Source organism: Balaenoptera borealis, assembly GCF_965194805.1.
Source record: "Balaenoptera borealis genome assembly, chromosome: 7".
Lineage (NCBI taxonomy): Eukaryota > Metazoa > Chordata > Mammalia > Artiodactyla > Balaenopteridae > Balaenoptera > Balaenoptera borealis.
Window position 1 is genome coordinate 64,150,947 of NC_138864.1, and position 23,471 is coordinate 64,174,417.

At 33.5% G+C, this 23,471-nt stretch overlaps 1 protein-coding gene across 1 annotated transcript in view; it reads left to right on the forward strand.

Annotated features, from left to right (window-relative positions):
• The window catches only part of VWDE (von Willebrand factor D and EGF domains), a 55,470-nt gene that overhangs the window by 3,692 nt on the left and 28,307 nt on the right, over positions 1–23,471 (forward strand). Inside the window, 14 exon segments of the mRNA XM_082400424.1 lie at positions 5,379–5,563; positions 6,656–6,887; positions 8,756–9,006; positions 9,582–9,647; positions 9,651–9,671; positions 11,176–11,320; positions 14,188–14,456; positions 14,737–14,810; positions 16,187–16,457; positions 18,717–18,925; positions 19,080–19,092; positions 19,094–20,048; positions 22,330–22,370; positions 22,376–22,459. Coding sequence (XP_082256550.1) covers positions 5,379–5,563; positions 6,656–6,887; positions 8,756–9,006; positions 9,582–9,647; positions 9,651–9,671; positions 11,176–11,320; positions 14,188–14,456; positions 14,737–14,810; positions 16,187–16,457; positions 18,717–18,925; positions 19,080–19,092; positions 19,094–20,048; positions 22,330–22,370; positions 22,376–22,459 — 2,816 coding nt within the window.

Here is a 23,471-nt window from a genome sequence, read left to right on the forward strand (position 1 = left end):
GTTCATTAAGGTCCACTTCAGCATTATTCATAATAGGCAAAAAGTGAAAACAACCCAAATGCCCATCAAATGATGAATGGGTAAACAAAAGGTGGTATATCCAGTGGAATACTATTTGGCCATAAGTAGGAATGAAGTACTGCAACATGGATGAAACTTGAAAACATGGTAAAGCCAGAGACAAAATGCCACATATTATATGATTGTTTTTATATAAAATGTCTAGAGTAGGTAAATCCATAGAGACAAAAAAGTTAGTCGTTGCCAGTGGCTGGAGGTAGAGGGGAATGGGCGGGAGTGACTGCTAATGATACAGGTGTCTTTTGGGGGTGATGAAAATGTTCTAAAATTGTGGTATACAACTTCGTGAATATGCAAAAAGAAAAAAAAAAAGCACCCCATACTGAATTCTACATTTAGAAATGGTAAATTTTGTGGTATGTGAATTTTAAAAAAAGAATAAAATCACATTTTGCATCTTGATTTTATATCCTGAAACCTTGCTGAACTTGTTCACTAGTGTTAATATTTTGTTGTGTTTTTTAGTGGATTTCTTAGAATTTTTACATAAAAAATTAGGTCATCTGTGAATAAAGATAGTTTTACTTCTTTCTTTCCAATCTGGATATCTTTATTTATTTATCTTGCCTAGTTGTCCTGGTTAGAACCTCACGTACAGTGTTGAATAGAAGTGGTGAGAGTGGATATCCTTGTCTTGTTCCTGATCTTATGAGAAAGCATCTAGTCTTTCTCCATCAGGTATGTTGTGGCTACGGGGTTTTTTGTAGATTTCCTTTATTGGGTTGAGCAAGTGCCCTTCTTCTATTCCTAGTTTTTTAATCATAATGTGTTAGATTTTTTTCAAGTGATTTTTCTGTCTATTGAGAAGCACATGCGGATTTTATTTTTTATTCTGTTAATATAGTATATTACCTTAATTCATTTTTGGATGTTGAATCAACCTTGCATGCCTAGGATAAATCCTACTTGGTCATGGTTTATAATTCTTTGTCTGTATTTCTGGATTTGATTTGCTAGTATTTTGCTGAGGACTTTTGTATCTATATTCAAAAGATACATTGGTTCATAGGCTTTTTTTTCCAGTGATATCATTTTCTGGCTTTGGTATCAGGGTAATATTGGGCTCATAGAATGAGTCTGGAAGTATTCCATCTTTTTCTAATTTTTGGAAATGTTTGTGAAGAATTGGTATTATTTAAATGTTAGGTAGAACTGAGCATTGATGCCATCTAGACCTGGCCTTTTCTTTTTGGATGTTTGTGTCTTTTTTTTTTTTTTTTTTTTACCGATTCAGTCTTTTCACATGATATAAATCTATTTGGATTGCTTACTTTTTCTTGAATCAGTTTTGTACTTTGTGTCTTTTTAGGAATTTCTCAATTTTATATGTTATCTAATGTATTGGCATACAACTGTAATAGTATTCCTTAATAAGATTTGTAGTGGTGTGCCCTGTTTCATTTTGATTCTAGTAAGTGAGTCTTCTCTCTCTTTTTCTCAGCAAACCTAGAAGTATGTCACCTTTGTTGATTTTTTTCAAAGAACCAGCTTTTGGTTTCATTGATTTTTCTCTACTGTTTTTCTATTCTCAATTTCATTAATGTCTTCTTTAGTCTTTAAAATTACTTTCCTTCTTCCTTTAGATTTAGTATGTTCTTCTTTTTCCAATCTTCAGGCGAAAGATTAGTTCATTATATTGGGATCTTTTTCTTTTTTAATATAGGCATATATATCTATAATTTTCCTCTAACCACTACTTTAGCAGCATCCCATAAATTTTGGTGTGTTGTATCTTTATTTTAATCCTTTTCAATGTATTTTCTCGTTTCTATTTTCATTTCTTTGACCCCTTGCTTTTCTAGGTTGTTTAATTTCCACGTATTTGTAAATTTCTTTCTGCTATTGATTTATATATTCATTCTATTGCAGTCAGAGAACATACTTTGTATAATTTTTATCTTTTCAAATTTATTGAGGTTTGTCTTATGGTCTAATGTATTGTCCATCCTGGAAAATGTTCCATGTGCACTTCAGAAGAATTTATATTCTGCTGTTGTTGGGTAGAGTGTTCTATAGATGTCTGTTAGGTCAAGTTGGTTTATACTGTGTTGTTCTGGCTGTTTCCTTGACGATTTTCTGCCCGTTTTTCTATTCATGTTGAAAGTGGAGTATTGGAAGTCCCCAACTATTACTGTTGAAGTAGGTATTTTTTTTCCCTTTGTTTCTCTTAGATTTTGCTTCATGTATTTTTGTGCTCTGTTATTAGGTGTATATCTTCCTCATGGATTGAAACTTTTATTGCTATAAAATGTCCCTCTTTGTCTCTAGTAATATTTCTTTTGTTTTAAGATATTTTTGTCTGATATTAGTACAGCCAATCCAGTTTTCTTGTGGTTACTGTTTGCATAATGTTATTGTCCATCCTTTTACTTTCAGTCTATTTGTATTCTTTTCAAGAGCATTCATCCTTTAATATATAAAGGATGACAAAGTAAAGAGACTTAGCTAGTCCATCACTCTCTATTTGACCTTGCTTTTCAGCCTTTTGTGTTGTTGCAGAATCCATAATACAGTTTTGAATATTAGAAGCTTAATGATTAACTTTTTATTTCTCACTGAATTTGGAGCTAAAAGGTGGTTTTTCTCTTTTCCACATCTTTGGGGAAGTTATACAATTTTTAAAAATTCACAGATATTTGAAATTCCCATAGAGCAATATACCAAAAGTTTTATAATTATAAACTCAGATATTATGAAGTGCCTGTCTTTAGGCATTAAGCGTATTCATCTCTTAAAAATACAATAATTTATTTAGTTTCTTAACATATTTGTCTGTCACCCAATTATGAATCTTAAAGCATACTAGTCTTAGCCATTGTATTAACCAATGTATTAATCTAATACAGGTTACTTATACCTACAAACAAAACTAGAAAACTATTTGCATATTGTATCATTATGTATCTATTATTTATAACTTGACACGTTTTCCCAAAGTATTTGAAATGCAAATATTGCAGATTCTATTATATACTACCTAGCTTCTTTAAATCCTATTGAGAAGAAGACAGAATAAATAGAAATGTAAATTTTAATGTATATTTTATACGTACTTTTGTTTTGAGGGAAAAATTTTTTATTGGACATTTGCTAGAAAGCTTTGCACATCATTCATGTCATGAAATTGACTGATGTGTGAAATGGGCTTGTAGAGTTACTCTTTTAGTACTTCAGGAGCTAGGCCCCCAGATTCCCAAACGGGAGCCCAAACCAGTCATAGTTAACTATATCCTCCCTTCTAGAGTTAAGGTTGTAATGAGGTTTTTAAGAGTGTGGCTTATTCATTGTTAGTAAGATTTAAATTTTTCTACAGAGACCTTGAACATTTAATGAGTGACAAGTCGATTTGGAGGGAAAAATTGTGAAATGAACGATACAAAATATGAGCTATTATTAATTATACAAATTAAGAATTTTCCTCTAAAATAAATATTAAATAAAAAAATAAAAAATGTAAAATTTCTGTTTAAATATTATACAGTTCTTAGTATTGTTGATGTCACACTGTGATTGCTTCTACATTTATGACATCTTTAGCTTTGGATTAGAAAACAGTTATTTAAAGCAGCAAAATCAGAGGAAATGTGAGAACTTCAGAAGTGCTTAGCAAGGAGAAATACTGCACAGAATAAAGATGGAGTTATTGACTTTTTTCCCAATACAAAATTCTGTTGTAGGATAAGCTCAGAGAAAACATTTCAATAATTTATACAAACCTCACTAGTAATCTCTTTTAAAATATTTTCCTTAGTTTCTAACCACGTGCAATCTTCTGATATTGACAGGGGGTTAGCATTATTTCAAAATTAAATGAAATGATAGCACATCCTCTGACTTCTACCCACATACATTTTATAAAATATTTATCTAGTGTTGACAAATTGAGATTGTCAAAGTCACTAGAGCCTTTTGGGACATTTATAACTGGTGAAACTAGAGACAAAAGGAAGAAGAACCTTTTGTGGTCATTCCTGAAATCTTTTACTAAAAAAATTCTTTAGGGAGATCTTTTATCTTGCAAAACAATACCTTTTTCACAGTTTAATTGCTGTCACTACAAACAAAATAAAAAGCAAAAACCTGTATAATAAAGACAATTTTATAAGCTACATTTGTGAGACTGACATGCAAATTACTATCTCTAGTTTATTGTGCTCCTTATTAATTTGTTTGGAAACTGATTTTTGTTCGCAAACACTGTGTAACTTAAAATTATGTAATAAACATTTGAGAGTTTTGTTCAGTTAGATCGATTTTTTTCTATAGTGAGGTACTTTCGTAATGATTAAATTTTTCTTTCCCATTTCTATTTCAAAGATATTATCTTTACTATAGTGTTTTCCTTGAACAAATACAATATCTAATACTGGGATATTTTCTGCCTATTGTGTCAATAAGATACTCCAAATAAGGACAGTTCCATGTGTTTCTTATTATTAGGGAGACAGTAGCCTCAAACAAGAGCTGTATTTCCAGGATAACTGTTTTTATTGCCTCCTCTTCTCTTCTCTCTTCTTGCTGGGAAGAGGTGCTTTATGTTCTCCCTCTGTAGATTTGACAGAAAAAAGTATCTTCCAGGCCAACTACTGCTCAGAAAATGGCTTTCCTAAAAAATCTACAGAACTAGCTCTTTCTCCATGTTTTTTTTCTTGTTTTTCCTTCAAAACTGTTCCCCTCTACCCCATTCATTTTCCTGTGCTTAGAAATGAAAATGAACTTCACTACTTTTATATTTAAAAATAAGAAAAAATGTGAAAACTTTATATTTTTTCCTGCAGTAAAAAAATGCAGGAAACTTCACTAGGAGGGCATTTTACAAAAATTATATTAGCATTGAAAGTTTGGTTTAGTTTGTTGCATTCCAGGACCTGGCAGAGATGGGATCTGGGGGGGCACATGGCTACTGTGGCAGAAAGCAGGTCATGGAGGGTCAGTAATTGCATTCAAATCTGGAGGATCACTCTCAAGAGGAGTCCTTGTAAGGCCTATGCCTTCTGATGGTAGGAATAAACAAATCCTGACTCAACAGCAATCAGCAATTTTGCCTGTCCAAATTAAATGAAAATAAAGTCCTTGAAGCTCAAATACCTCAAAAATACATTCTAAAGAGTTTGTTGATTGGCTTATTGTATTTATGGAAAGTGCATATTGTCATCTTTGTTTTACTAAGAGATCATGACATTTCAGATGGCCTTTATGTGCACTTGTAGGTTTATTTGCTCTTGTTTTTGTTTCAGGAGTCAGTTTTAATCGAGGGCTGAAGAAAATACATAACATCATCTGTCTTTCCATTCTAGCTCAGGAGTGCTCTCCTGGGGGACACCAGTTTCTTCAGAGCCCTTACAGAAGTGTCCATTTTGACTCCCTGCGCCTCCAGCAGTTAGCCATTCAAGACCTGATATGTGACCACTCCCTTTCTCCCGGATGGTATCGATTTCTCCTCTTTGCCAGACCTGCTAAGATGCCAACCAAATGTGCTGAGGTTATCAACTCACTAATGTGAACTACACGTGCTTTTTCTTAAGTATTTTTTCATATAAGGATTGAATCTTGCTACAACCAATTTATTTCTCACGCTGCAATATTATTTTAATTTTGCATCAAGATTAAGTTAATCAAAGGGAGTATTCCAAGGTTCTCTATTCTGACAATAATAGTAATAGTTAATGTAATGTTCAACAGTCCACCAAGTGCTTTAACTTACAGTATCTTATAGAAGACAGTCTATCATCGTGATTTCCACCATATAATACAGAAAACATATTTTTAGGCGTAACACACGTAGAGTCACCTGGATAGCAGGTCAGAAAGCCAAATTTTGATCACAGGCTGTCATTCTCCAGGGCTCAGGTACTTAACCTCAGTAACTTTCAAACAGTAAAATACTGCATATTTTAAGTGCTTCAGTTCTTGTCTGCTTAACAGAAGGATTACGTCTTAATAGAAGGCTCATTTTCCTTATCGATACCCACATTTTAAAAATTATGCAGAAGTGGGAATTATTTTCCTTTTTAGGTATGTAATGTAAAAAGAACTCAGGAAAGATATCCAAATTTGGTTTCAAGTGAGGCTTTAACCTCATTTTTTTCCAAAATTGCCAGCCTGTTGGTCCATGACCAAATTTTGGGCAATCCTGTCTTCCTCCCCTGATTTTTGATGGCTCCTCTACTGTGCACTAACTTCTTACGTATACTATTTCCAGAAATTTTTCAAGAAATCTCCAAGATCAGTTTATCTTTGGGCTGTATATTAAGATGACTTCAGATTGACTTGTCTTAGATGTATCAGCTGTTTCATGAGTTAACTGATACTGAATTTCTCTTGTTCACAATACAAATGTAATAAATGTATTTTAATTGAAAAAGATTATATTAATTATGAGGGATGTACCCTTAAATTTACTATTCCATGAAGTTACTACTTCTTTTATGGTATGGGTACAAGTTATTAGATTTTTTTAAATGATTGATATTTTAATATTTTAGAGGTTGTGTAAAAGAAAATGCAAAGTTGATTTATCTACCATGTATGAAAAAAATTGGCTTTTCAACTTTTGTTTTCTTTGATCCAAAAGATGAACCACTGTGCAACACAGGCCCCCATCTGCCTGTCTCTGAACGATTCAGAAACACTACCTCCACCTGGGGAGATCAAGCAATTGACAGCTTGTGCCACATGGCAGTTTTTGTGTAGCACTACAAAAGACGGCTGTCTTTTTCAAATCCCAGTGTCCGTAAGAAACTGTGGAAAGTTTTTTGTTTACTTACTACAACCCACTCAGGGATGTATGGGATATTGTGCAGAAGGTAAGAAAACATGTGTAATACACATGAACTGCTAGTGATGGAACTCTGTATGTTGGTGTGTTTGTGTTTGGCATGCGAACTCTTAGTTTTGGCATGCATGTGGGATCTAGTCCCCTGAGCAGGGATTGAACCCGGGCCCCCTGCATTGGGAGCATGGAGTCTTAACCACTGTGCAACCAGGGAAGTCCCAGAAATAATTTATCTGTTGTTGTTTTTGAAAGCTTTTTCTTTAAATACATGTTAACAAATGTTTTTTGATCTACATTGTTGCGAGCAATGATCAGCTTACCCAGATAGTTGATGCCAATTAATTCAAAAATTTTAATTTCATGAATTATTTTCTTTTCAGTCATTTGTTATCTCCTGTTCCTAATAATCACTTCCATAGATAGTTCCTCCCTGTTTGGAAATAAGTTCAGCATCTTTTTCTTAATTTATTTAAGAGAAAATTTTTACTCAGATATGTAATTTTTAAAAAATCATATATACTCAAAAGTAGTCTATCATTTTCTTCAAATCTAGATAATGATTTGGCCTAATGTTTAAAATGTTTGGCAAAATATTTATTACTTGGATTAATTTGGAAACATTTCATTTGTTATTGTGATTTTGTAATTAAATATCTAACAAAATCACACTTTAAAATATCTGAAAGTACATAAGTTTGTTCCCCTCATATTTAGACTAAGGTCTCAGAATTTTCCAAAATCTACATTACAGAATTGAGAAAATAATTTTATGATTATCATAAAATTGCAGTGTATATCATAAAAAAATATTTGTATATTTTAGGACATTTAAAAAATCTTACTTTTAAAATTTATCACTCAGATATTTTTCTCTTTTCTAAAACAGAACAAAACAAATAAAAAACTATTTTGAAACATTTTAGATCCCTAGATTTAATCTTGCAAATGCCCAGAGAAAAAAAATCGTAATATCTTCCTGAGTTCCTAGAGAAAACTTTAAACTTTTTTAACCTCGAAAAAATGAAAAGAATAAGACTATTGTTTAACACTTAAGATATTTCACTAACAGTATAATCACTTCTGTAATGAACAGCTCTTTCAACCCAAAGTAATGATGGACTGAGTTATAAGCGTAATTTATAAGAGTAAAATAGTAAGGCATTTGATTTTGCATTATAATGACATTTTTCTTTATAACAGGAAATTATAAAGTAGAAAATCTTAATTTTATTTGTTTGTTCCATTTTTTTAGAAAAGGTAATTGCTTAAAAGAAAGTAAATTACTTTTCTGTTGAAGAGCTAGACTTTCCAAGAGTAGTCATATTCAACATGCATTAATATAAGCTTGATGAGCTGACGAACTTCTCCGCTATCAATATTTATGTGATTATGGGTCAAAGTAAGAATATGCTGGGACTTCCCTGGTGGCGCAGTGGTTAAGAATCTGCCTGCCAATGCAGGGGACACAGGTTCAATCCCTGGTCCGGGAAGATCCCACATGCTGCGGAACAACTAAACCCGTGCGCCACAATTACTGAGCCTGTGCTCTAGAGCCCGCGAGCCACAATTCCTGAACCCACACGCCTAGAGCCCATGCTCCGCAACAAGAAAAGCCACCGCAATGAGAAGCCCGTGCACCGCAACGAAGAGTAGCCCCCGCTCGCCGCAACTAGAGAAAGTCTGCGCACAACAAAGACCCAACGCAGCCAAAAATAAATAAATTATAAATAAATTTTTAAAAAAAGAATATGCTACTTTGCTGATTGCTAGAAAATAATTATTTTTCTAAACATATTTTATTTTTTCTTAATATAAATCCCTGAGTTGCAGTTTTCATGAGCTTTCCCATAAAAACTCTTTAAGATGCCCAACTACAAATTACGCATTTTCTCCCACCAGGTCAGCTGTCTGCCTCATTGCCGCCACCACCACCTCCAGGAAGGCCAGAGGTTGTGGTGCAGCTGATTGAGTCCAGGCTTTTCTGTAGGTGTGCTTTTGATGTTTCCCCTACAAACAACTCAGTGGGATTTCTCATAGCTTGGTCTAGGTTTTCTTCTCTAGAAATCAAAGAGGAGCTGAAACAAGAGACCACAGTTCAACCATTCTCTCTTTCAGAACTGGATGGCATAAATCTCAGACTTGGAGACAGGGTATGTTCAAAAACCGTTGGGTTTTCTTTTATTTTCATAAATGTGTTAATTTTCAAAAATGGATATTAAAATATATTCTAAAATTAGCCTTTGTCCCCAGGATATAAAGCACGATGTTTTTCTTTTTACTTTTTTCTTGACAATTGTGCCAACTCCAGTGGTAATTGGATGAGTCAGTAATCTTACTGACTTTATATGTGTATCTGCTTTTAGTAATTCACTGATTATTATCAATGAACCCTTATGAATTTATGTCCCTTTCTTGTTTTAAAATGATATACTTTTATTCTGGAAAAAAATGTTTTTATTTTTTCAATGATAATATCACTTATTATCTACTTTTAAATACATCTTAAATACAAAGTCTACAAAACTTTGATTTATGTTGAGATTTAAATAATTAATATTTTATAATGATGGACTTTTTCTCAATTTTCAAGCAAGTTTTTAATTATTTTGTTTTCTATGATATCTTATGCACTATCTACCAAAAATTAAAATTAAGTACTTAAATATGATAATTTACACATATTTCCTCCATAATTGTGTTGCTAAATGATTATTTGTATTCATAGATATTTTGTAGTGCTTCCATCTTTTTCTTGGAGAAACCACATGTACAAAGTTTAGCCATCAAAAGCTGAGAATTTTTTGCAGGCATTAAGGTATGTAGCAGTGGGGATGGATTTGAAAGATTATCCCTCTGGAACCGTGTTTTCCATACTGTGATCTGTGGATGCTGGTTCCAGGACCTCTTCACAGACTGAATGCTGAGACCCAAAAGTCTGTATTTTTGAGAAATAACCCAAATAATTCTAGTGCCATTGAGCTTTGAGGGCCTGCTAATGAACTAAAATTGGAATATACTTGCTTTTTTTTTTCAGAAATAGCTCAAATTAGAATAAAGCAAAAATTCTATCCCTATAAATAATTCCATCATGTAACTAGAAGTTAGAGTATCAAAGTTTGTCATTTTTCAAGACAGGTATCAGGTCAAGCCCTAGAGTTTCTGGCTAGAGTAGAATTGGCCCAGAAATTTAGGCTTTGTGGACAGCAAAGATTGAACTAACTAAACAAGGCAATATCTATGGTCAGTGCTGGCAGCACTGTGGTCCAAGAGCTGATGAGCTATTCTAGCAGATGATCAGTGGTGACAGGGAATCCAGAATTGGGGGAAGGAGCTGGGACAGTATCAGGAGGTCTAGGCAGGCAACCACTGTGCACCCTCTGAGGTCTCAGCCACAGGACTGGAGTTTGACCTGTACTCATCTCTAGTTCAAGGACAAGATGGGATAATTGATAGATTGAGAGAATAGGATTGAACGAGGACAAAGCCTGTTTCTGGATAAAGTCCACTTATACACAATAGGGAGAGGGAAAGGAATGAGGAGATTGAACAATGTTGTCAGAATAACATAAAACACGGTGGGAGGGGAAACAGAGCTCAGACCCTGGGAACACAGAACCTTTGCATCTACACTGGAAAGAACTCAGAAGACAACATTAGGGCCAGTGATCAGGCCCCAGGTACTACTTCTGATTAGGCTAACAGGGAGAATATTCAGAACCACCTGTTTTGAGGGCCAGCCAAGAACTGAGACTGCATAAAAACATCTGGCTTCAAAAAAGGATTGACCTGTGAACTGGGTTAAGACCAGTCCTAGATTTCAGTACTCAGTAAATCCAACTGTGGAAAGCAGAAGCTGAGAAATAAGCTGAAGGTTGAGATATTTCATGTGACAATAATATTTTGATTTATGCATTAAAATATTTAGATTTCTAATTGATATTAGGGACGATATTAATCCCTAAGAATAAATAGAATCTGCCATTGGTGTGTCAGTAAACCTTAGCAAACAAATGGGAGAAAATAGGAATCTTCATGAAGGCAGGCTCCAACCAGACTGCCTAAAATGTGCTGGGGAACCAAATTGTGCCTCAAGTCAGAAGATTACAGCAACTCCATGTACCCTTCTGTGCATTGCTGATGTTTTTAAGGGTTTGGTTTTAATTGATCTTGTTTAATTCAAAAATTCTAGTGCTTAAGTTTTTACTGCCAGCTCACTTAGCAAAATATGAGCTATTGAGGAAAAATGCCCTTTCAAAATTATTATATCTTAGAAATAAATTCTATTAAACATGACTGCTCTACATATTTTCTTACACCAGTTACAACCTGAACTGAACACTGTACCAGAAGATGGGAAAGAATACCAGTTGAGGATAGAGAGCACAATTCCTATCGTTTGTCCTGAATTCAGTGAGCTTGATCAGGAGTGCAAAATCTCATTAAAACTGACAACTGTTGATCAAGGTAATATACTAAATCCACTTCATTTTATTATTAGATTTCAGATCATAACTAATGCTTTTTTCTTCAGAAAGTCACCACAGTGTACTCATATAATTAATTATGTTGCATGTTTACATCAAATTACACTCCAATCATATTAATAATACTGGGCCAAATTTATGATTGCAAAAGCAATCTATTTTGCAGTCCACATTTATCCTTCCTGGGCTCAAAGCACAAATTTAAAAAAAAAAAGACAATAATGAACAATTTCCTCCTCTTTATTATCTTTCTCCTCCTCCTCCTCCTTCTCCTCATCCTTCTGTTAATTCTTCTCTTTGTTTTGTTTTCAGAGATGGAGGGACAAACTGCTCTTTAAGATTTTTCAAATTATCCCTAATAAGGAAAGGTGGTAAGTTATGCTAAAAGTTGAAGCTTATGCAACACGGATCTCATAATGCACTCGTCACACTTCACTCTCTAATGTAAGCTCATGTTTGAGATCTTTTGCTTTAGAATTCTTCCGTTTAAACTACGTTATATAGACTGTATGATGCATGGCCACATATACATCACTGTCACAGCCATAGAGAGCTGAAATTCTCCCACAGAACAGGATAGACTATGAGAGGACAAACCATGTATAGCAGTGATTGGGTTGGTTGGGTTCCTTTTTTTCCCCTAAGCCTCTGATGTAGGAACCAAGCAAGTAAAAGATACATAAATTAAAATAACTTTTAAGGGGGCTTCCCTGGTGGCGCAGTGGTTATGAATCTGCCTGCCAATGCAGGGGACACGGGTTCGAGCCCTGGTCTGGGAAGGTCCCACATGCCATGGAGCGGCTAGGCCTGTGAGCCACAACTACTGAGCCTGCGCGTCTGGAGCCTGTGTTCTGCAACGGGAGAGGCCACGACAGTGAGAGGCCCGCGCACCACGATGAAGAGTGGCCCCCGCTCGCCGCAACTGGAGAAAGCCCTCGCACAGAAACGAAGACCCAACACAGCAAATAAATTAATTAATTAAAAAAAAAAAAGTCCAAAATAACTTTTAAGAGAGATTCCAGCTCTGTTCACATACCTTTTCACCATAGGGCATAAAATTTTATGTAGTAAATATACCAAGTGAAATGTATCTAGATCTTCATGTCTATATTATACCTAATTAAAGCAGAGAAACAAAAGGATAAAAATGCTAGGAGAGAGAGAGAGAGTCTCATGGGAATGACTCACCCAGAAAAAAGAGATGACTAAGGAGAGAGAAAGAGGAATCAAGAGAGGCTATCCCAACATACTTGACAGTCAACAGGCTAAGGTAACACCGAGCTACTCACTCAGCTTTCAGAAGCACCATAAGAAACACTTTATTTTGAAATACAACCCAGAATATGAAATTAAACACTGTCTCTCAGGCTGTTTGACACAATTCTACTTCAAACTATGTGCATATTATGCATACTTGCATATTATGCAAATTTTACTACAGTTTATGGGGGAGAATAGGAAGAGGATGTTATTGACATTTTCCAAAATTATGTTACGTAAAGATTTCCCTCCAAGTATACTTTACACTACATTTTCAAGCTCTCAATTCTTTCAACAAGACAAATGTTGCTATAATAATATAAAAACAGCCTAAATATAGTCCTACATTTTACAAGCTTATGTTGTTATTATTTGTCAATTAAAAACAATTTCCTTTTTTTCTGGAGAAAAATTTCTGGATTTCATTCTGATATTCTTCATCTCATCTTCTTTAAGTATATTTTCATTATATCTCTAATTTCATAGAGAACAAGTTGGTGTCTCCTAGTGTATTTCTACAAAGGTCCCACTGCTTTTTCACAGGCTTAAAGAGAACAGTACTTGGCCCTCATACCACAGACCAGGGGAAATGATGTCAGGGGTTCTATCTAAGCCAGATGTGTTTCATATTCACCTGGGGAGTTGGCTAAGAATTCTGATGTTTCTGTTATTTGTTATGTACATAGGAAAAGTATATATTTCTAGAAAAAAATGCATGGAGAGAAAATTTTTTCAGGAATTTAGAATCTGTGCAGTGTGCCTGTCTCAGATGGACTTTGTATTCATTAATTGGATGTGAGAGCAAACTTCTTTTGTAGCCAGCTTTTGGAGGAATCTATCTTTTTCGTTTAGTTATACAAATCCCTAGAGTTCCTTCCTTCTCTTTTGTTACCATTTTCTTTCCAAATTATTTTTTGTGTGTGTTCTTTGTTCCACAGGCAAGAAAGCATCTCAAGGTTCTGAATATATTGGGACATTTGGGAGGGGAAAGAGATTGAGGATTTATTACTGGTGTGGAATTACTTTATCTGTTTTTATTTTTCTGTTTTTTAAAATGATGAATTGTATCAGTAGTTAAACCTGTTTGATGAACTCTGTATCAGTAATCATTAATGATCAGTAATCATTGCTATCACTCAACAAATGGATAGAACATGAGTTCAAGCCCTAAGACATATCTGGACCCAAGGCCTAAAAGCATTAGGCAAAAAAATTAAATTATGTTTCTTACTGTTAGAATTACATTTTTTTATAGAAACAAAAATAAATTTTATATTGCTTCTGAATTTTATGCAGGTGCATATGAATTTATAACCTATTAAAAATAGTAATATATATATATATATATATATATATATATATATATATACACACACACACACACACGTTATTAACTATTTGTAAAGATCAGGTAGAGTTCAATAGCTTTGGTTTACTTAGACAAAAGTTACAACTATATTTTTAAGTAAGAGAAAATAATTTAAGAATAATCTCTTGATTCAGTGTTTTGTGTTAATCAAGTTATTATGTGCTTTGATTGGTAGATTCTCTTAGGAAAATTTTCTGTGTATTTTTTCACTAAAATAGGTAAAGAACAGCTAGGCTTAAATTTGTCACTATCTTCCTGTCATGTGGACCTTCACCAGACATCATCCTGTGCTAACGGAACCTGCAGCAATGCTTTTGTGTACTACACTGCTGAAACAGAATTTTCTCAAGATGGAAATAGAGTCACGAATATTGTAGTTATTGTATTGTATAGTTATGTATACATTGTATACAATATACAATATATACAATATTGTATAGTTAATGAGGATTTCCTATGGAACAGCTACATTCCAGACAGCATCCAGGTTAACAAATTACAAAAATACCTTTATAAGTGAAGCTTTAAAAAAAGATACGTGTATTTTATCACTATATATGTGTATAACTTATCACTAAGTTCACCTTGTGAACTTTTCATTTCAAAATCATTTAATAAGCTCTTTCAGTTTGTAAATTATTCCAGTTTCAATAACTATGATAAAACAGTAGTTAAGTAAAAATTCATTGAGCTTGCTAGGAAATTTATTGTATATCACTAAATAACAATTAACGGTAATATTTACTGAAAATTTCTTTGCTCTTAAGATCAGAGTAAAGGATGTCCTGACTGCTTACTGCTATTCATTTACTGACCCACTTATAATTACCTTTGATGGCAGATAATTTCCTGTAAGTTTTTTCCTTTGGTAGTTTGTGTTTCTATTGGATTTTGTTGTTGTTTTGTTTTAAACATTATACTATTTTATTTCTTAGTCCTATTCACTGAAAGATTAGAAAGGAAGGCATGTATGGACATTTTGTTTCAAAATATTGATTTGTGTGGAATGTTTTTGCCCTAAAATCTACTTCTTAGTAAATATACAGATTAATTGTGAAGCTGAATTTGTAAAAATGAAGAGTCCTAAAAATACAATCCTTTTAGCTTGACCATTTATTTATTTATAATAATTAAATTATCTACTCTAGAGATATGTACTGTTTTGCATTTCTACATGATACTGAAACAATATTTAAGGTTTAGGCAAGATGATTAAACTGACACATGATAATTATTTTAATAACTTCTAATTCATTGCAAGGATACTCAGGGGGAAAACCATCATAGCCATCATGAATGCCTGGATATCTGCCTTTGGAACTTAAACTGAGCAAAACGATCAAACAGTAACCTAAACTATCTTGCTATTAATATCTGCATAGAAGGATTTAAACTCAGTTATACTGTTCTGGGGAATACATGATTTTAAGATGTTGCTAAAGAAATAATAAGAACACCTCATTGTTCAGTAATAATTTTCTTCATAATACAAGGTAATTTCTTCTTTAAAAAAATCTATAATGTGATCATTGTCAGTAAAATTATTCAGTATCAGTAAAGAGATATATAACCCCCCCCCCCCAATAACAAATGAAACTGCAAAAGTTTGAAAAGTTATTGAAAAGTTGTAGGAAATGATCTCACATACAAGAATCCTTTGTGGTTATAATTAAAGGCTTAGAAGTTTTAGTGGAAAAAACCTCAAGAAAGCATAGTGGTGATTAATTTAATGTGTTATAATTCAACAAGATTAACTGTGCAACAACTAAGTGACAACCACGTACTACGTGCTAGAGTATGGCAGTGCACAAAACAGACAAGTATCCCCTGCTCTCATGGAGCTTACGTTTGTCTGGGTGGAGAGAGATATACACAACTAATAAATAAAATATACAGTGTATCTGAGGAAATAGGTGCTACAAAGAAAACAAAAGCAGTGTCAGAAAGAGAAGGCTGAAAGTAGGGATTGACTGAAATGATGAAATAGAAGAAAAAAGTAGTGAGAGAGATTTAGGTGTTTATCACTATTTTGTTTCATTCAGTACTCTACAAATAATTGCTTTTTATATATAAAGCTATTAGAATATAGATTTTCCATTCTTGCATCAAAATATATTGAGTGCATATAAATAAATTTAATATGTATATTTGGTTTGTAACATATTATTGTGATATTTTATACCAATTCTTAATGCAATTGACTTCTGTTAATGATAGGATGTATGATAACTTCAAGACTGGAACATTTGTGCTTTATAAGAGTATGTCGCGTGATTTTGAAGTGCATGTATGTCAGTGGGACTGTGGAAGCCTCCACTATCCTGTGTCATGTAACTGCGGCTTTGTTGCCAAAGAAGAAGGTGATGTAGTTACTTTAGATATGTGCGGTGGTCAGCTACATGAATCACAGCCATATTTATTTGTAAAGAGCCAAGATGTAACTAGCAATATCAATATAAGTGAATCTTACTTAGGAAGAAAAGTCACGATTCTTCACTGTTAAAAAAGTATTTTTTTTCTTTTTTTCCCCCAGATTTTGTATTCAAATATGAACTTCTTTTCATCTCTATTAAATTAGGAACTATTATTTTTCAACATTAGTTTTTTCAAGAAAGTAGCTTTTTGATTAACACCAATCTTAGATGGAATAAAATTTTTTTCACTTACCACACACAAATAGACACAACACAGTTAAAACTCTGTCAAATCTAAAGTGCCTTAAGATTTCAGTTTGATAATTTGGGTTATTCATATTTTTGACAATGCCCAATAAATGGTATATCAGGCAGAGATGAAATATATAATTAAGAATAAATATTCAGAACTATGTTGAATAATAGTGATGAGAGTGGACATCTTTGTCTTGTTCCTGACTCTACTCAGTGCTCTGTGGTGACCTAAATGGGAAGGAAATCTAAAAGAGAGGGGGTATATGTATACGTATAACTGATTCACTTTGCTGTACAGCAGAAACTAACACAACATTGTAAAGCAACTATACTCCAGCAAAAATTAATTTAAAAAAAGAATAAATATTCAGGAATAGCTAGCCCATTTAAAAAATGAATACAGATGGTTCTGCCTCAGGAATAAGCTGGTAGATACATGGAAGAGACTAGAAAATCAAGAAATAGATCCAAGATTATATACTTATTGACATTTTAAAATAATACTTAATATCTGTGAGCTAATTATTTGTATTTTAAGGTCATCTTCCTTTCATCTTCCAAAAAAGTAAGTTCCAGGTGAATGAAATTTAAATTTAAATGAAAGTAGTAGAAAATGTAAGTGAATGTTTTTATAGCATTAAGATGAATAAGAATTTTTTAACATAGTGTTATATATTTGAATTCCATCATTAAAAACCAAAATACAAATCAAAAATTGGGAAAATATTTGCTACATATAAAACATACAGTTAATACAGTAAGCACTCATACATCACTAATATATAGTCAGCACTCCAATAAATATGAGCAAATAATATAAACAGGCAATTCACAAAAGAAATGAAACTGATAAGTATGTCCAAAAGTACAAATAACCAACAAAAATATGAAAATGTCAACTTCATTAGTTTATCAAAGAAATGCAGATCAAATAGCTGTCATACAAGAGCAAGAGTAGACAAAGTAGTTGCAGTCTTTCCAGAGACATACATATTATTCATATATAATAAATTGAACCTATGCCTGTCATTTTTCAAGAAATTTTACTTCTGAAAATGTATCACAATAAAATAATTAAGGATATGCAGAACCCTAGTGATGTTCATTGTATTTCTCCAAGAGGGAAAAATTACAATTAATCAGTGATGAATAAAATAGTTTAATCAAAACCCTAAATATAATGACATCACATAACAGAATACTTTGTAGTCATGAAAGTTTTGGAGTAAATGTGTATTTATTGACAGGGAAAGATATTAATGAAATATAGGTGAGGTTTTCAAAGAACTTGGATTAAGATACATTAGCTACCTCAGACTGAGTAGTAATGTAAGGTTTGTTTGCTTTTTAAATATTTTTCTGTAATGAATACTTACTGTTTTCATGAAAAGGAAAAGGACACTATTATAAAATTTAAAAAATTAAAAGGGGAAGGAGAGTCAGAGGAACAAACACAGATGGTATATTTTCAACACAGACATCCAAGTCCCTGACCTGGGAGAAGTGATCCTCCTGTCAGGAGGATCATGGATGACACAGGCTCTTAGGATCATTCAATAAACCCCTTGCTCCCATTCCCAACTCCCCAGGCAACTTTCTGGTATAATTTGGCTTCTGATTCTATTTACCTACTGGCTGCAAGAGAAGACTGATTAGCCACAGGAATATGTACTCCTCTGGAATTATATTTATCTGTGTAAATTAATTACCCGGCAGTCTAGTTCTATATTAAATAATTATTTTCAGAGATATTACTTGGTAAACATTATCCTCAACATTTCTAGCTGTTTTAATCATATAAAATATTTAGTTTAGTTTAAATCATTTAAAGAAAGGAGTACAAACAAACTATCTCAATGAAAGGATCAATATGGAGTTCAAATTTCAAGTCAGCAAAAGGCAAAAACCCATTATTTTGACATGTAGTATTAAAAGGAAATTTGTGATCTAAAGAAAACCACCAGTATTTTGTTCTCTTTTTATATTAAAGGAATAAATGAATTTATTTCTTAAAAAATCTAGTTTTTTCTTAATCCATATTGAATATTGTTTAAGCATCTTTTATTTCTGTACTTCAGATCTGGTTTTCTTCTGGAGCATTTATCCCTGCTGACCTTAGGGAGTGGGGCATGAGTTTAACAATCAGAGCCCCTAGTTTAGATTACAGAAACACTATGGGACTTTGTGGCACCTTTGGTGAAAACCCAGAAAATGATTTCCATCACAAAAATGGGATCAAAATTGATCAAACTTTTAATAATTGTGTTGCTTTTATTAATGAATGGAGGTAAGAAAGTAACTTATTTTCATTTGTTATTGTATTAATATTTGACTTAACTTGAGTGGTGGGTGACTCAACGCTCTGCTTTTTTTGCAACACGTTACTGAGAAAAAATTGTTCTTGTCCAAATTACTATTCTTTTCTGTTTTCCATCTGGAAGGATTTTACCAGGAAAAAAGCATGTTTGACACAATGCCAGTTTCTCTGCCATCACCTAGAAAACAATCCTATTGTAGCTGCTCATTGGACACTACTTCATTGTATCCATCTTCTAATCATCTGGAAAGTGTTTCTCAATCAGAGATTGTTTCAGCTTGCAAAGACCCCAAACATGTCAAACTTGCTTCCTTGATACCAGAGCTAGATGTCACCTCTGAATATATTAATTCAGAAGCTCCTGTCAGAGGAATAAACAAGCATACATCTCAAGAAAAGAATAATTTGTATTTCTTTCCTCAAGAAAAAAAGCATGTGAATCTAACCAATCTGGACTTAAATTTACAAAAACATCCCGGGAATGAAAAACAAGATGCATCAAAAACTTTGGACAAGGGGAGACATATACAGGACCAGGGTAATCACAGCCAAGAAACAAGGTGGGATCGACAAAACAGATGGAAACAGCAAAACTTCAGTGAGTTTCTTCCTGTGTTTGCTTTTCAAAGTCTCAGCCAAAGTGACCTAGAAGAGTTTACCTACTTTTTCCCTGAGGACCATACTGAGGATGTCCACCAAGAGTTTGTCCCCACGTGGCCCACACCATCTGGCCACACCGAATACAGCACATCAGCACTATGTCAGCACGCTCTTGCCAACTCCAGCATGGGAATGCACTGTCTTGCCTTTCTTGGCAAAAGACTAGACAGTGTGATAGAGATGTGTGTTAAGGATGTTCTCCTAAAAGATGATCTTAGCTGGGCAGAAGCAGGTGTGGCCCTTTTCGAAAATGAATGTGAAAAGAGGATTTTGGAAGAGGGGAAATATAACAGAGAAGAATACAGCAAGTCAATTAAAGACATTCTCTTGTCATTAAAATGCCCCAATTTATGCAGTGGCCATGGGCAGTGTATGGAATGGGGGTGTGCATGCTCCCCAGGCTTTAGTTCCTATGATTGCAGTGATTTACACGGTAAGTAAATACACTCCAACTTTGATCTTGTGTATGTTATTTAAATATGAAAACTTCTTTGTTCTTTTTTACCTTCAGTATCCTAACAGGCTTTATTCAGATTATATATGGAAAAGAACCCGAATTATATTAATCAATATGTTAATAATTTTCCAAAACAGTCTCATCTTACTCAGAATAAAAGCTTAAGTACTTATAATAGCCTATAAGACATAGCGTGATCAGGCACACAATATCTCTTGAGACTCATCCCCTACTACTATCATCCTCACTCATTCCACTCCACCCACTTTGGTTTCTGTGCTGTTCCTTACAATGCCAGTTCTCTTGACCTCAGGGCCTTTGCACATAGCTGGTCCCTCTACTTGCAGAGGATAATCATTCTTCTAGAACTCAAATTTAGTATTTTTAAAGCACTGTTTATATTTTGCTCATTTTACTAATATGCTTAATTTTTTTCTCCAACCTATCTAAATGGTACAAATTATTTTGTCCCAATATATTAGAGAAAGACATTTCAAAAAGTCAATTTGATTCTCTTAACTATTAAACCAGTAACTCCTGATTTTGCTCCTACCACCACCAATCTGCCTTTTTCCATCTCAGTAAATGCAAACCTCATTCCTCTAATTGTTCACATTAAAAACGAGTAGTCACTTTGACTTTTCTTTTTATATCAAGCCTCATGTTTGATCCATTAGCAGCAAATCCAGCTCTAGCTTCAAAGAATTTCATATCTTTCCCTGCTATCAACTTAGTCCAAGCCACTATTCTCTCTCCCTGGATTATTATAGATTCTCTCAAAGTTTATTCTCCATGCAGCAGATAAAGTGATTCCTTTGAAATGTAAGTCAGATCGTATTACTCCCCTGCTTAAATCCCTCTGTTAGCTCTTCATCTCCTTCAGCATAAAATTGGCAGGTCCTACTATGGCCTAGAAGACTCTATGCAGTCTGAGACTCCTCTCTCACTGAATTCATCTACCATTGTCTCCACAGGTCATTACTTTCCAGAGTTCTCTAGTGGTTGCTTTGCTGTTCCTCAAAAAAGGCCAAGCCTGCTTCTACCTCACGACATTTGCACTTACTGCTCCCTCTCGCTGGCACATTCTACCACATATCTTCATGACTGACTTCCTTCTCTTCTCTATTCAAATATCATATTATCATAGAATCCTTCCATCGTCATTCTAAATAAAGTAGTTTTTCTCACACAACCCCAAGGTCTTTATCTCCCTTAATAGAGTTAATATACTTTTTCTCCATTACCTCAAAAACACTTATGTGATACACTTTATATTTATTTTTTCATTGGTTTATTTTTTTGTCCTCCCATATTAGAATGTAAGTTACATGAAGGCAGGGACTATTTTGTTCATTACTATATCTCCAATATTTGGAATAACACCAGAAAAACAGAAGTTGCTCAGTAGACATTTGTTGAATATACGAAAGAATAATACGTGTTTTTTACATTTTTTGTAAATATTTTAGGGTTCTGAATACATGTAACAGGATTTTTATATCCTATTGCTATTAAGGTTATATTCACTTGGACTTTGCCACTACTTAGACAAAGGACTCAATTGTTTTTATACTGCATTTATCTATTTTGACCACCAGATCTTGCTCATAGAGATAATGAATGATCTTACCAAGACCAGAACCACAGAAATAACCATATGAAGGTCAGTTAACTCTGACTGATAAAAGAAATTTTTTCTCCTATGACTGAGAAGTACACCTAAGATTATGGTAGCATGTAGGATAGCAATAATACACAAAAATATCAACAATACTGGGACAACAGCATGAACAAATTTTGATAATTCTTTTCTAAGACAAATTAAGAATGTTTTTAAAAAATTTTAATACATCACATTGCTAAGTATACTATATTATTACAAAAGCACTTTTTCTATAACTTATCTCTATGACATAAAGCAAAATGGTAAAACCAAAACATAGGCCATGGTAGGAGTAATTTGTTAGTACTCGTACTTATTTGGTATCAAATATTATTAAAAAATTAATTAAACCTGTATAGTTAGGCACTGGTAGTATCTGTAATGCTATTTCTATTGAGTTGAGTAGTAGGTAACACTTCTTTTAATACCAGATCACTCTTAACATGTAATAGTTTAATTAATGTACTAAATATTATTGGGGGTAGACTTTAAAATATTAGTTTATATACGCTTTTAATTTTGGCCTTGAAAATAATTAGTTTTTTTCTGGAATTAAAGCAAATATGTCCTATTTTTAAATCATTTTTTCCAAAGACAAGGTTCCTGAAATTATAGAACTTGAGAATGCTGGATTGTGTAAAAATATAACTGTATCATGGTGAGAGTTTTTGGTCAAGGCTTCAAAGAATCACCTTCAATTAAATGTGAAGTTACTAAACTGAAGGTATGTTAATTATAATGTTGAAAACAATTAGGTTTCTGAGTTATTCAGATTAATTTTCTTAGATTAATTTGGAGTATCAATTAGCAACATAATCCCAAAGGATGTCATATCCTCAGAGAACTGAACAGGAAAATTATTAAGTTGCTTAACCTTAAAGCTTCCCTATTTGCCAACTCTATTAAACTGTTTTATATAATTTTTATTGAGGTATTGACTCACTATTTAAGCCATAATAAGAAATTAAAATAATATCAAACTTGATATATAAGCTTCTGTATTTACTGAAATGTAAAAACACAAAGAATAGAGGTCATTTTTATCTAAGACTCTGTGCATGAATTATAGGATTTAGAGATAGGAACAATTCCCTCTTACAAACCAAAAAGTTCAGACAAATTGTGCTCATCCTTTATATTTCCTTTACGATGGATTTCATATGGGAGAATTACCAAAAAAAAAAAAAATAGTGTTTTTCTTTCTTGAGACCACCAAACAGACATCACTAACTCAGTTTGAACATTAGTGTATCAAATTATACCTCATTTTTCTTTTAACATCTTTATTGGAGTATAATTGCTTTACAATGGTGTAATAGTTTATGCTTTATAACAAAGTGAATCAGCTATACATATACATATATCCCCATATCTCTTCCCTCTTACATCTCCCTCCCTCCCACCCTCCCTATCCCACCCCTCTAGGTGGTCACAAAGCACTGAGCTGATCTCCCTGTGCTATGTGGCTGCTTCCCACTAGCTATCGGTTTTACATTTGGTAGTGTATATATGTCCATGCCACTCTCTCACTTTGTCCCAGCTTACCCTTCCCCCTCCCCGTGTCCTCAAGTCCATTCTCTACATCTGCGTCTTTATTCCTGTCCTACCCCTAGGTTCCTCATGACCATTTTTAAAAATTTTTAGATTCCATATATATGTGTTAGCATACGGTATTTTTCTCTTTCTGACTTACTTCATTCTGTATGACAGACTCTAGGTCCATCCACCTCACTACA